Source organism: Ictalurus furcatus, chromosome 11, assembly GCF_023375685.1.
Source record: "Ictalurus furcatus strain D&B chromosome 11, Billie_1.0, whole genome shotgun sequence".
NCBI classification, from domain to species: Eukaryota; Metazoa; Chordata; class Actinopteri; order Siluriformes; family Ictaluridae; genus Ictalurus; species Ictalurus furcatus.
This window is the reverse complement of record NC_071265.1, coordinates 26,053,061-26,068,198: the sequence shown is the minus strand read 5'-3', so window position 1 is coordinate 26,068,198 and position 15,138 is coordinate 26,053,061. Positions and strand designations below refer to the sequence as shown.

Below are 15,138 nucleotides of genomic sequence, written 5' to 3'. Positions count from 1 at the left end.
GAGGAGAGATAGAGCGAGGACTGCAGGTGGTGTGCGTGACCCTCTCACTCATCCATCATATGAGGAGCATGACTCACAGTCCTAATGATGTGCACTAATAACAGCAGCCTAGATAAACACACACACACAGACTGAACTTGACTTCTGTTGCAATGCAGCTGTTTGTTGCAGAGTGAGAGAACCATCAATCTCTCTCTCCACTAGAGGCACGTCACTCACGTCCTCCTGGTCTGGCATGTGGAAAGCTGAGCATCCCAAAAATCCCTACGCGTATGTGATTTTACATTGAAATTGCATAGGCGTCTACAGGAACGCATCAGGGAGAAAATGTTCAGAGAAGTGGTGCACCCAGTACTGGATCTTGCACCACGACAATGCGCCTGCACACTCTGCATTATGAACCAAGGAGTTTTTACTCAGAAACAACGTGGTTATCGCCTCACACACACCGTATACACCAGATCTTCTTCCTTCAACTTCTTTTGTTCCCAAAATTAAAAATGAGACCGATTCACCACTGTGTAAGAAATCCAGAACAAAGAAATGTAGGAGGCTCTAGACGTGATGACAAAAGATGACTACAGGAAACGTTTCCAGGAATGGGAGAAACACTGGGACAAGTGGATCACATCACAAGGAGAGTACTTTGAAGGGGATTAAAGGAGAAATGCTGTAAGTTATTATTTTTTTTTAAACAATGCCAGGGATTTTTTGTGTCCCACCTCGTATTTTGGACCGACATCCTTGTGATAAGGGCATGCACACTGTACAATCACACTGTACAAACGTGGGGTAACATGCATTACAACGTTCGTTGTGCAGTACAGGTGACGAAAAAAGTATGGAAGGAATCAGCACTGATGTTATGTCACAAACAATGTCTCCCATTGAAGACTAGAACAGACAAAAACTTTTCAACACAATGCATTAAAAGACACGCCATGCCATTTGTGCTCAACTGTATTTGTATACAGCCCCCTCTGAAACTATTGGACCAGCAAGGCCAATTCAATTGTTTGTGCTATTCACCAAAACCATTTCAGTTTGAGATCAAAAGATGGATATGAGACGAGAGTTTAGGATTTTATTTCGTGGTATTTCTATCTAGATGTGTTAAACAATACAAAACATAGAACCTTTTGTATCAGACCAGCCACAATGTGTGGCTTTCTGTGGACAAAAGTATAGGAACAGATAAGTCTTGAAGTAAATGAAATTAAATAACTCTTCACATTTGGTTGCATATTCCTTGTTTGGAATAACTGCATCAAACCCAATTTCCAATCACCAGCTAACTGTCCCCTATCATATGACAGTGACCAGCTACCCACCAGAGAAGGTGAAGGCCAACATGTTCTTCCTCTGTGACACATGAAGCCAGCCAACCACATCTTTGAACTGCTGCTCAGGCTGCATCACAGGGCAGCTTAACACCCTCCGAGGGAAGCACTATCCACCCTTGTCGGCGTACGTGAACTCACAGACAGCCCTCGATTAGCTAGTGTTGCTTTGATTGACAGGAGAGAATCACTGAGAGCATGGCCAATTTTGCTTTCTTGGACTCTCGGCCACAGACGACCGTGTTGTTGTCAGTATTCAAATTCGCGGTCTGTGGGTGATGATTTTCTGACATACAGTATGTCATTATTTTACTAACACGTGGTTATGACTCTGCTTACCTTAATAACAGCATCTATTTACATGCTTATACTGGTGTTTCACCTCCTGGTCCTAATAACCCGATAAGTTTTCTATGGAACTGAGGTCTGGTCATTTTTCCGGCCAGTCTGGGTGTAACACAGATATGCACCTGACCGTCATCCTGGAATGCAGGAGTGTCAGGGTTGTGTTCTTTTGGAAACAAAAAAAGCAACCGCAAATTCTGGCTAATAACTTATTAAACTACTTTCGACCTATCGGCACTGTACGAAAAGGTGCTGTTAATGCCGGGTGCATTCGATTTTTTTTCCTCAAGATGGCAGCGTACCAGCAGCAGCGTCCTGCAGTAGTTTTAAACTACTAGCCAGTGGTGTTGACTTCATATCTGATATAGTTCCTCGACTGGTTCGCCCTAGGTTGAGGGTACAGCACCGGACCCCCTGCAGTTTGCATACTGACCGCGAGCGGGTGTGGAGGACGCTGTGATCTGCCTGTTGCACATGAGAAGACGGCGAGCACTGTGAGAGTTATTCTTTGACTTTTCAAGTGCTTTTAACACCCTCCAGCCAAGGCTGCGGGGTGATAAGCTAAGTGCAGCACAAGTGGACTCGCAGAGCAGCAGGTTACTTTCGCATCGCTGCAGAAAGGACCACTTTTACAGATCCTTTCTCCCTTAAGCCTTTAGACTGTACAAACACTATTATTCATGTACAACATCATTAGTAGATATGTGCATGTGACATTAATACTTGGACTGTTCTACATTTCCTCAAACTGAACTGTTACTGTACTGTTTTGCAATAATACCAGAAAGTTTTATTTTTCATTTTTATTCAGTGTTTACCGGATTATTTTTTGCACAATTCCCATACATCGGCACTTTTGCACTTTTTAATAATTACGAAGATACTAGCGCATTTGCGCAATTTTGTTTGTCTGTATTTATCTGTGCTTAATCTGTTTTTAAATTCTTACATTCTGTTGTCGGTGTCGTTTGTATCCTGCAGTAACACTTACCTTTATTTCCATGTTTTAAATTTCTCCTAGCTCTGTAAATGGCTATCGCTTGTATCAGCTGGGCAGTCACGTCCCTGACTGTCTCGCACTATTATTTTAAAAAATGCTCGAGAATCTTTGGTGGCTTCCAGCTATTCCCAGATTGAAAGCGGAAGGCTTTATATTCACTTGTTTGCCCTCTCGCACTACCGGATGCCCACACTCAACTCTGATCTGATCGAACCATAGATTCACTTGTGTTTCCGAAAAGGCATCATAGTACGTAACTTAACTTGATTTGAGTTTCATGCACAGTGAAGAAAATCATCTCCTCGGATTCCATAGAATGCATAGTGGACAGGATAAGCACTGCCTTCTCACTTAATTTCTGTGTTGTGTTTAAGGAATTTACAGATCCCACTATGTTTCTACAAGCCTTTGTGCTCGCATTTGCATAATAAGCATTAATCTTTGCCTTGTGCACAGAATGTCTTGGCTGGCTAATTGCATTAAAGAAAATGCCTCTTACACTAGACTCAATCACTTGCTACAGTACAGTTCTAATGTGTGTGTGTGTGTGTGTGTGTGTGATGTTTTCTACAGGTATTGCCTGCATTGCACTGTCCTTCGTGGATGCTCAGGATCGGCCCCTATATCTCTGTGCTTATGATTGTGGCACACCGAGAGGAGACTCCGCCTCGATCTCTCTTCAGCCTGAGCAGTTCGAGAGCCTCACATCGGTGGTGAAAATGGATTCAGACAAACACAGCATAGGTATTGGACAGTGAATTTCGATTCACTTTAGTTTTGCAGTGGTGCTTGAAAATGTCTGAACCCTTTTAGAATTTTCTATAGATCTGCATAAATATCACTTGACCCTCTTACCCCGTATGGCCGGAAAACCGGCTTGCCCGTCTTTGATCTATTCCCGTAAGGACGATATACCGGCTTGGTCGTCTATGCCAAATCCCCGTAAGGCCGATATAGAGGATTTACAATGTAAACGTTATCCCCGTAAGGCCGGTGTACCGGCATTACTCTGCTATGATTCCTTACTTATTTAATTATTATTTTTTGACCCGGAAGGTTGATGACGTCATGACGTCACGGCGTGATTACGTTATTACGCCGGCATTACGATGAAGATCCAAGCGTGAATATTGGTGTAATAGTAGAAGTGAACTAAAAATGCCAAAGCGAAAAGTTAATCGTGTTCCAGCTAAAGTTACACCTACAGTGAACACGGGTACATCTAAAACAGTGGAAAAAAAAAAAAAGAAAACATACACATTCACACAGGCGAGAGCGAGGATGCTAGATAGTGACTAGAATATGCCCATCGTTCATATATTCAGAGATTATAAACACTTTCACCCACCTGCTCCCGTGTGTGTGTGTGTGTGTGTGTGTGTGTGTGTGTGTGTGTGTGTGTTTTCAGGTGACACAGTACGGGTGCGGTTTGATATCTGGGAGCAGGGGAACGTGAGCCCTCTGCAGCTGACTGAGAAACTCAGCTCAGCGCTGCGCCACGCACTGTGTGATCTCGTCATGGAGATGAAGGTCCTGCCAAACCCGCTGTGTCTGGAGACGTTCTGCATCCCTGAAGCAGGACAAAAAGACAATAATAAAAGTGAGAAGACACTGACCTAATTAGTTTACCTGAAATAATAAATTTTTTTTCCCCTCAAAAAGTCCATTAACAAGAATAGTTTTTATTAATATAGTATTCAAACACTGTGTGTTCATACTGGCTCACAGCCGTAGGGTGGAGAACACAGAGAACGCACAGAGGCAATGTTAGGTGCTGGTCATTTAGAGAGAGCCACTATGTCCATGTTATACTGTAATACTGTTTTATTTTATACTAGCTTAGTCACCTGCCTTGGTTAACTAAATAAATAAGCAAATGTCGATATTAAATGTTTGCAGAGAATTTGATCAAGCTTGCTAATATTTTGTAGCTATTATACAATAGCTTGAAATTTTAAAGTGGTGAAGTAAAACTTTTATTTTACTTACTCACCACAGCACAAATAGGTTGGTGTCACAGGACAAAACAGTAGATCCAGCATCATTATTTTCTGTTTATACCATGGTCTGTCTGAATACTCGATTCTGATTGGCTAGAAGGTGTCCGTTAAAACTGCACGTACGACAGATAGTTCCGGTCAGTTTAATCACTGTTCTAAAGTAATGGGCTGCCTATAAACAACTGCAACCATAGTAGCACAGACGCAGATAATTCTCTCTCTCTCTCTCTCTCTCTCTCTCTCTCTCTCTCTCTCTCTCTCATAACTATTTACTATAATTTATTCAAATAAATGTACTTTTCTCGCACTAATTTATCTCTGTGTATGAATTAGAGCGGGCAGATTTCTAGCTCTAATGACCCGTATATAAAGTAACTAATCGTATAAAGTAATAATCGTTATTTTTTTTATCCTTTCAGTCAAATTTGTTCTGCAAATATCAATGACTGCTTTAACTTGTCAATGCTGGCAAGTGTCCATGGTATAAGTGGGATAATTTATGGCTAGGTGTGCGTTACACGATTTTAATGCACTCCGCATTGCATCGGGTGGTTCTTTGCCTCCACGTTGTGCATTAAAGTAGTGTAACGCACACCTAGCCATGGATTATCCCTTACGTTTACATTGTTTGGGAGTGCGTTTACATTACATAGACAGCTGTTTTACTGAGAGGAGAGATCACAGCAGTGTTGTGGCCAGGTTGCTGTTTACAAAATTGTATCATCAGTTATCTATGTCTACGAAGACGTACATTGGTAATTTAACAAATACTGTGGGCTCTTGGACCTGACTGTTACTTCACATCCTCTTTATGTAATATGTTCCTTTTCTTCTTACTCTTGTGTCAATGTCAGTCTTTATTGAAAAATGCTGTGTGTTTCAGGCGTCAGTCCTCAGTCTGTGAGTAAAGATGTAAAAGAAAGCCCTCGACGGGCCTCCACAGTCAAGAGTGGCCCTGTCCCAATAATGCTTAGCTCCGCCCCCAGCTCCACCACCACGACCGGAGCCAACACTCCTGAGTCGACCACGCCCACCGGAAAAAACATGCGACGGAGCTTCTGGGAAATTTTGGTGGGTGTCCCACACGCTTGCTGAATACATGTGTCTTAATGAGCATCATATGAGTATCATTAGTAACAGCCAACACACACACACACACACACACACACACAAATACACATAGACCTTCAGCTTTACTTTCACGTAATTCCCGAGGCTTCAGTGAACAGACAGAACTGAGAGAAAGACAGACAGGTAGAAAAACAGGCAAGCAGATACCGATAGATAGAAATGACTAAACGGCTCTACAAACAGATGGCCAGACAGATCCTGATAGACAGATTGACAGAATGTTTGCCAGACAAACACAGATCCTTGCTTACTTTATTAATGCTGCAAGGAAAATTAAAAAAAAATGCTCCACGAGATCAGACAGTTCGGAGCAGAATATAACACTGGTAGGGATATGATAATCAGCCACATATGAATATTGGAAAGTGAATAGTAAAAAAGAGGCAGAATACAATACATAGATTTCAATATTTGTGTGTGTTTAGAGTAAACCAGACTCGTCAGAGCTGGGCAGTCCAAAGACGACGGACGACATTGTGCAAGAGAAGGCGGAGGACAGCCGTGTGTCACGGCGGAGACACAAAACAGAAAGTGTGAAACAGCAGTGGAGTCATGAGCGAGCTGTGGCAGTGGAGCGGGAGCAGGCTCAAAGGTACACACGGTCCAACTGTTTGTTAGGTACACCCACCTTGTATCTACTCTCACACACCGGTCACTTTGTCAGTTACACGTCTTTCTAAAGACACACTGTAGGTGTGCACACAGGATGCCACTAGAATGGGACCACCATAGAACTGTTATTTGGGTGGTGAGCTACTCTCATTCTCGTCACAGCCATAACACCACTATGGTGATGGCAAGGTATTGTGTGTGTGGTGCTGCTATGAGTGTATCAGGTACAGCAGCATTGTTATAGCTTTTAATTCAACACCTCACTGGCAGTCATTCTGAGTTGAGAAGTCCATCAACCAAAATATCCAGCCGACATCAGTGCTGTGGTGAGAAACTGACCCTGATGAGCTACAGTCTCATGTAATGTACACTGACAAAGTAGGGGTCAGTACACAGAAATTAAGACGCCAGCGGTGCAGTTGTGCCTCATACACTCTTTCTAGCACCACACACACTACCATGTCACTGTTGCTGATGTGCTGAGAATAATTAATACTTAAATAATATCTGCTGAGTGGAAGTCCTAGTGATGATCACTTTCCATTGATGAACTGTGTATAAAAAGAGATGGACTCCAGTCAGTAATAGTATCATTATAAAGTGTAACTTTATTGTGTGACATAGAGCACATAATTAGATTCAGTTTTATTTCGACGGCGCTTTTAACAATGGACATTGTCACTAATGAGTAAGCCAGAGGTGACTGTGGCAAGGAAAAACTCCCTGAGATGACATGAGGAAGAAACCTTGCGAGGAACCGGACTCAAATGAGAACCCTCAATCCTCATCCGAGTGACACCGGATAGTGCGATTTATAAATAAATCCCTTTTATAACTGTGTACTACATGGTCAAAGAGCGCAATCGTGTAACCAGGAAATTCATTATAGTTTTCACAAGAAGTCTATTTTGTTGAAGTTGTCAACCGTTCAAAGATGGAGACTTGAGTGCAAAACTGTTCATATGAGTTGCAGCCCAAAGCCGTCTTCATGGTTTTTTAAGTTTTAAGTGGTACCATCCTAAGTAATCACACTGATATTTAGGCTGTCTGTGTGGTGCCATCGTCAGCAGCAGCGAATGATGTCTAATTGATGAGAACTCCAACCAGAAGTAGAGAATCAGAATGCAGAAGGGGTCAGGAGAGAGTAGAGTTTTTCATTTATTTATCCACAGTAATGTTGCTGATATTTAGCTAGCTTTGGAAGGCTACCTGGAATTGATGTGGAAATCTGTCCATTATTGCACTGAAGGCAGTGGCCACAATAAGTGCCTGATGGAAATAGTTCAATAACTGCATTTAATACAACATCAAGGGCAAATATCGTTCGAATTTGAATTCATAAAAGAAGGAAAATGAATAAGAAAATGAACGGCTTATTTAAAACCTATAAAAAAGAGTTATACTATTAATGACCTGCATTTATTCAGAGCTCCTTTTCTACATCAAGCAACAGTGTAATTAGGCGAAGTTCTCCTAAAACTTGGTACTGTATTATGACAGTTCAAATAATCTGGCCATTTGTTCTGATAGTCTTAATAAACACTCACATGCATACAGTCACAAATGTACATACGCACACAAATACAGCCACACGTACAACAGAAATGACATACTTGAAAAAATATTAATTAGAGATGCACCGATACTAAATTTCTCAGCCGAAACCGATACCGATAGTTCTGCCTTTTCTGCCTTCTTTTAAATGAATAATAATTAACTTCACAATTCTGAAAGAAATGCAAATAAAAACTTTACTCTCTCCATTTCAACAAGTTGTTTGACAGTAACTGGTCTCATGAACAGAAAACACATCACTCTAATTAACATTAACACATGAACTCCATTCTGAAGATTAAAGTAAGATTTATTAACTTATTGAAGGTTATTAATTAATATTTAACATTGACTGAAATCTAAAAAAAAACCTCCTGTTAGACTCATATGCACTCACCACAAGCAAAAGCATTTCTACTTCATCTTTGAACATTAAACTGGTAATATATAATATAAACTTGTTTATATATAAACTGGATATGAAATACACTACTCTACAAATATATTTTTCTGTGCAATATATATATATATACTTTTTTGTCAACTCATCTTTATTTAAATCTTTCAATGGTGTACTGGCGCTTTAATTCAGCTCGAGCAGCACAACAACAACAACAACAACAACAAAATAGACTCTACGTCGAAACTCCGCTTCACTGCTGCAGCGTCCGGTGTAAAATTTTAGCAGTGCAGAGCTTACAGAGCTTACAAACTGCAGTTTTGTCGTCATTCCACACAAGAGACATCGTCTTTACACACAGCACGAAATCGATGTGTTTTCCCGCCCTCTTTTGATTGACAGGATATAATCGGCCCTGAACATCGGATGTTTTTAAACTGTCGGCCGATAGCCCATAGCGGGAAAAATAGCCTTTATTTTTACCTACATCGGTGCATCTCTAGTATTAAATATTACAAACATTGTAACTGAAGCTCTCTCTCTCTCTCTCTCTCTCTCTCTCTCTCTCTCTCTCTCTCTCTGTCTCTCTCTCTGTCTCTCTCTCTCTCTGTCTCCAGGCGTCATGTGACTAAGTTAGAGGAGGGAGACATTGGCACTCTTCACCCTCTCTATCAGTCCTCCTTCCAGCCGTGGGTCATCTACATGGCCAGACTAGGTGAGGTTCGATCTCTCAGTACATGGTGTGTTTGAGCAGCCATTTTTGTTGTTATTGTTTTAGCTGTATTAACAGCAATAATTATTATAACTCTCTTGCGCTCTCTCTCTCTCTCTCTCTCTCTCTCTCTCTCTCTTGTTCTCTCACTCTCTCTCTCTCTCTCTCTCTCTTGTTCTCTCACTCTGTCTTGCTCTCTCTCTCTCGTTCTCTCTTTCTTTCTTTCTTTCTTTCTTTCTTTCTTTTTTTCAGGTTGTCCTTCCATCCAGCACTGCACAACTGAAATCTCGTCTCTCTTCCTCCTTCCTTCCATCATAATGGAGGTGGTGAATCTGGTGTCGTCTCTAGCCCCAGACACTGCTGTGAAGGTTTTTGAAAGGACCAGGTAGAGAGAGGAAAACTTTTCTGTTGTCCTGCTAGTGCTTACATTAAACAAAACACGTTTCGGGCTTGAATTATTGAATAATGATGGAAGAATGCGTTACACAAGGGAGTGTTCAAGTCTTAGAAGTTCAAGTGTTGGAGTAGAATTTACTGTAATAAGTCCTATTCATATTGAAGTCACATCAGGAAAGTTGTAATCTGTAAATTAATAAAATGCTCTATTCATATTGAACGGATTTTTTTTTTTATACTGAATGAAATTCAGATGCGATTAGGAGGCGTGCTTGTTTTTTTTAAAGCATGTCGGAAAGGTTTACAGGGCATCTAGCTGAGACTAGAGGTATGCATTGGGTCTAGGATCCCATCGGACACAAAAAAAAAAACTTGCGCGAGTGGGAGGGGTTTTAACTTTCATGTAAGCACAAGCTAGCGATCAGATGTGAAGGCAATGTTAACAAGAACGCGTGAGACTGTGTACTTGTATTTACATCATCCTTAGTAACCGACTGGTCCGGGTGTCAGTGGGATCAATTAGGCTACTGCTTTGTTTATATTTTGGGAATTTAAAAAACTTTTTTTGGTCCTTTTTTTTTTTTGAAAACTACTTTGGTAAAATTGCGATTGCACAAAATTGTTTTGCACGGTCGTTTGTAGTGCTGTTTGTTGGTAAATGAGACCTTTTAGCTGTACTTATGTTCGACGAATGTGAATTCGAGAGGGCTTTGACTGAATGCGCGTTGTGATGATGTCACATGATGTGTCTTGGCCTAAATCTGCAGAAAATCTACTGTAATTTTGAAAAATTGCAAGCTCCTTCGAATATTGCGGACTTTTTTTTTTTTTTTGATTTCGCATTAATTTCTGCTATTGTGGAATTGTGGAATGCTGGAGGTATTGGTTTCTGGGGCAGTGTGCTGAGGTTCATATTTAATTTATTTTAAATGGATTTAGGCCACTCCCACTTTGAGTTTAAATCCTAATCCCTACAGCAATGGATGTTTGAAGTGCTAAACAGATTCAGATGGTGGCACTGTGTTACACTCCCAGCGCATTGATACTGCATCATATAAACCCAGAGGTCACTTTCACTCAAACATAGTCTCTAGCTACTCATCGTATAATCGTTTGAATGTTAGACTATCTACTCACAGCCACCTTATAACTGATCAATTCTTGCAAAGCGCTATGGGTAAAACAGACAGACATTGAGAGTACACTTTACAAAGATTATAGCTGCATTTGTTTTGGGGAATTTGAAGCTTGGAAGTACGTCACTTTTTACCTCTGTGCGTTCGAGCTACAAGGTGAGGGAAAAACACGGACGCCTCAGTGTTTGTCGTTTGTTAGCAACAAGCTAACTATGATGCATGATCTATATTTTCCTCTTCAAAACAGCAAGCTTTATAATCACTGTTACAGATTTCACAAGCTAATATGTCTGTAGGTTGATTGTTCTAAAGTAATTACTTGTGTATATACAGCATAAGCTATTTAAAGATAAGAAGTGCTACTTTGTTAGCTGCTGATGCTGTGTTCAGACCATCCTGAGTTCCAGAATAGCAATTTAACATCGAGAGGAGTTGAGAGGACGTCAGGGATCGGGAATTACGAGTTACGACCTCTAGTCGACCTCTCAGAATGGATTCTGATGCATGTGTTTTAGCATTAGGGCTATTTGATGTTCTAGGAAGAAAACTAACTACTCCTGAATTCTAGTGTTTAGGACAGAACCTTAATTCGATCAAATGAAACTTTTTAGTGCATAAGGATACTGTAATTTTCCTTCATAATCTAAGGAGTCATATTTCTTCCTGTCTCATGCAGTTCTCCTCATGGAGACCTCTTTATCCCTTTGTCACACTTCCAACCCGTCAGTCATCCTCCATCCACCACCAGGAACTTCATCGTCGTTGGCCGCAACTTCCAGCAGTGGCACTACAGCATGGAGCCAGGTACAAATAAACAAATAGCTGGTCACTTAGTCCCTAAAATTAGAGGGATTTCCCCCAGCTCCTCCTTCCCCAACTATTTAATTGCACATTTCTCAAATGTCCGATTGAGGAATGATTCATTTCTGCCTATAATTCTAATGTGACCATATAAGGCATGTATGCGGTATGTGGAATCTTGTGATCCTTCAGCTAGCTGTGTGCTGACGGGGTTCGCTGCAGTAATCAAGTAATCATGCTCTCTCTCTTCCATTGGGTGATTAGTAAACAATGAAAGGGTTAACTGACTATTCAGAGGAACACATTTATTCTCAAACAGCTGCTCTTGAGATTTTAGCTTGCCTGCCTTTGCTTTACTGCACTGTATTTGCTCTGCTGCTAAGATTTTAACTTTATTTAAAACCGCTTTCCCTATTTACTCTCTGCTCGTGTGGTTTTCACGTCTTGTTTTCTTGCTCTAGTGTACGTCCTCTCCCTCTGTGTGTGTGTGTGTGTGTGTGTGTGTGTGTGTGTGTGTGTGTGTGTGTGTGTGCGCGCTTTACTTTTACAGAACCTTTCACCTTCCAGCAGCACAGTGCCAGAGCTGTGAATTTTTATCCATTAAACTGCCAGTTCTCAGACAGCAAACTTGGATCCATGCTGGTGTGGGGATCCAGTAGCTCACAGTTTTTGCGTCATTTTTATTCCTACAATAATAGCGATCATTTAGCCAGTTATAATCTTAGGGTGTCAATGTTCACTTGTTGAGAAAGCACACTATATCCCTAGGGTGCTTTGTGGCTTAAAAATATGAATAGAAAACTAATACTGTAGATAAGGAAGAGTTGTATGCGTATTTTATGTTAACAGTGAGGAATGTTTAAAGTTCTGTTTATTAAATTAGTCAATTAACTGTGTATTGAAGTATAAGCTTTTTTTGACCCCCATTATTTTATGACTCATTTCACATAATCCCTCCCAATTCACACAATAGTTCTCTTAATATAAGGGGAAAATAGGGCCTTGCGAATATGTTCCCCTTTTTTGGAGAAATATATTGATATATTAAATTTCTTACAAACAAACAACTAATAGCAAATATTTTTGGTGGAAAAATGGAGTGTGCAAAGGTTTTGCACGTTTCTGGAACCAGCACTGTCCCAGTGTCACTGGAAAAGGTCTAAGAGTGTGTGTGTGTGTGTGTGTGTGTGTGTGTGTGTGTGTGTGTGTGTGTGTGTGTGTGTGTACACGCATGTTTTTCTATGTGCTATGTCCATGTCTTAGTCATATACTAAGCGACGTCTGGCTGTTTGTGAAAGGCAAATGTGGGAATGTTGGCACTTGAGTGAATGCATGAGTGTGTGTGTGTGCGTGCGTCTCTGTCTATATATAACGTTAGCAGTGTGTAGTAGAGTTGCCATGCAGTGTGTCTGCTTATCTCTGTTTGCCCACAGAAGAGAGCTCAGATGAGGAAAACCCCGCAGTGCTTAGTAGGTTCACACGTAAGTCTGACACTTGTGCAGAGTCAGTGTAGGCATCAACACTGATGCCCTGCCTGGCAACACATTAACACTCACACACACACACGCTCAGGCACACACACACACACACACACACACACACACACACCCTACAACAATACATACAAGTAAGTAGCTCTTGGATAAAATGAAGCTATATGTCTTTATATCTATATACATGTGGACTGCTATCAAGAACTATGTTTATTCTGTCAGTTATCGAACACACACTTCCCCACCCATATTTCTCCAACATCATTCTTCAGTAATATAAGGGTCCTGACGTGGCATATTTGACATGGTGTCATTTCCAAGTGCCTCAGCGAATTTTCTCTGAACGTTAGCTGGTAGTAGGAGCAGACTGAGATAAAATACATTGTAATAATCTTGTAACCTGCGATCATCCTCACATGCCAAGTGACAGTGAAAAAGACAGAAATATTTAGAAGTGGGCAAAAGTCATTTTGATGGAAGACGATATAACAAGGTTTTTTTTTTTTTTTTAAATGAATACATATAAATTGTGTACTATATGAGCATGGACATGAATTGATGAGATTAAATCATGTACTATATGGCCACAGACATAAACTTACATGTTGTAATGATGCAACAACAATATGAGGGTATGTGCAGGAAATAAAACTGTGTAGTGAAAGATGAAGTCAAGCAAGTACACATGAACGCAACAAATGACAACGCACATTAAAAAGCACAGTGTGCACATTACCATTTGAATGAAATATTTGATGCCATCTTTTCGAAGGGAAAAAAAAAGAAGAATATATTAATAGAATGTTTCAGACTTCAGAAATTGAAGTAATAGGGATGTGGCTGAGTTTTATAACTGATTAAATATAACGAGTTGTGTGTAGTGGACCCGGGTGTATAGTGCAATATAATGCAGTATAATTACAGTATATTTTGAGCCTATCGTGCAGCCCCGGCATTTGTGTTTAGTGTTTAAATGGTAAAAAAATAATAGGAACAGGTGAAACTCTTGAGCTGAAGGGTGCCTGTGAGGTCAGAGCTGTGTTTCATCAAACACACTCTTTAAACAGTGATGTAGGGGCTTAGGCAGAACCGATGAGGTCCTTCTTTTTGTGGACATTATGAAAATTATTTCTGATTTAATCTTGGCAGTAATGAGCTCTACATATCTTCCTCTCCACAGCACACTGCACTTTTAATCACAGACACATTCGGGGCATGATTAGGGGATTTACAGTTGCAATCAAAATTATTCAACCTCCATTGCAAATCAGGTTTATTGTCAGAATTTACAAACTTTCAACTGTTTGCAATGAACAAATCAAACAAAAGCAATAGAAATATTTCAACACAATGAATGCTTCAAGTGGTTTCCCAAAATGCAACTTATAATGACTTCTCCAGTCTCAAAATTATTCAACCCCCTGAATAGAATCTCTCACAGTGGCACAAATATGCAAAGCCGGTGTTGTCTCAAGCACACCTGATAATGATAATGAGTCTTTATTGGTCACATATACATTACAGCACAGTGAAATTCTTTTCTTCATATACCCCAGCATGTTAGGAAGTTGAGGTCAGAGTGCAGGGTCAGCCATGATACAGCGCCCCCTGGAGCAGAGAGGGTGAAGGGCCTTGCTCAAGGGGCCCAACAGTGGCAGCTTGGCAGTGCTGGGGCTTGAACCCCGACCTTCCAACCCCCGACCTTCCAATCAGTAACCCAGAGCCTTAACCGCCAAGCCACCACTGCCCCTTAACTAATGCAACTAATCAAGGGCTTCATTAGTTGCCCATGAACCCATGAAATACCTGAACTGGCTAGGGGCAGAAAATGAATGAAATACCTGGATGGGGCAGAACAAGGAAGCTATCAATGGTTGTAACCAGATTTCTGAGAAGGCAGGTTGTGTGCCAACAGGCACTGAGGTTTCATTGAGCACAGTAAGGCGCGTGCTAAATGCAGAAGCTTTCCATGCCAGAACTTCAAGACAAACACCACTACTGACCCAAAAGCACAAGAAAAGTTGGCTCAAAGTTATATAAATAAGCCACAGAAGTTTTGGGATTCTGTTCTGTGGAGCAACTGGAAAACTGGAACTTTTCGGCACGATGGATCAGCGGTACGTCTGGAGGAAGAAGAATAAAGAAAGAGCACTGTCCACAGTCGAGCATGGTGGTGGCTCGGTGATGCTCTGAGGCTGCTTTGCATCTTCTGGCACTG

At 40.9% G+C, this 15,138-nt stretch overlaps 1 protein-coding gene across 9 annotated transcripts in view; it reads left to right on the top strand.

Annotated features, from left to right (window-relative positions):
- Window positions 1-15,138, top strand: part of szt2 (SZT2 subunit of KICSTOR complex) — a 122,390-nt gene that overhangs the window by 65,958 nt on the left and 41,294 nt on the right. For 8 of the 9 annotated variants that reach the window (XM_053635903.1, XM_053635901.1, XM_053635900.1 and 5 more), the window contains 8 exons: window positions 3,259-3,429; window positions 4,094-4,285; window positions 5,569-5,756; window positions 6,242-6,408; window positions 9,000-9,097; window positions 9,347-9,479; window positions 11,303-11,430; window positions 12,861-12,908. In XM_053635903.1, coding sequence (XP_053491878.1) covers window positions 3,259-3,429; window positions 4,094-4,285; window positions 5,569-5,756; window positions 6,242-6,408; window positions 9,000-9,097; window positions 9,347-9,479; window positions 11,303-11,430; window positions 12,861-12,908 — 1,125 coding nt within the window. The remainder of the gene's footprint in view (window positions 1-3,258; window positions 3,430-4,093; window positions 4,286-5,568; window positions 5,757-6,241; window positions 6,409-8,999; window positions 9,098-9,346; window positions 9,480-11,302; window positions 11,431-12,860; window positions 12,909-15,138) is intronic. The other variant, XM_053635904.1, reaches the window with a different exon arrangement.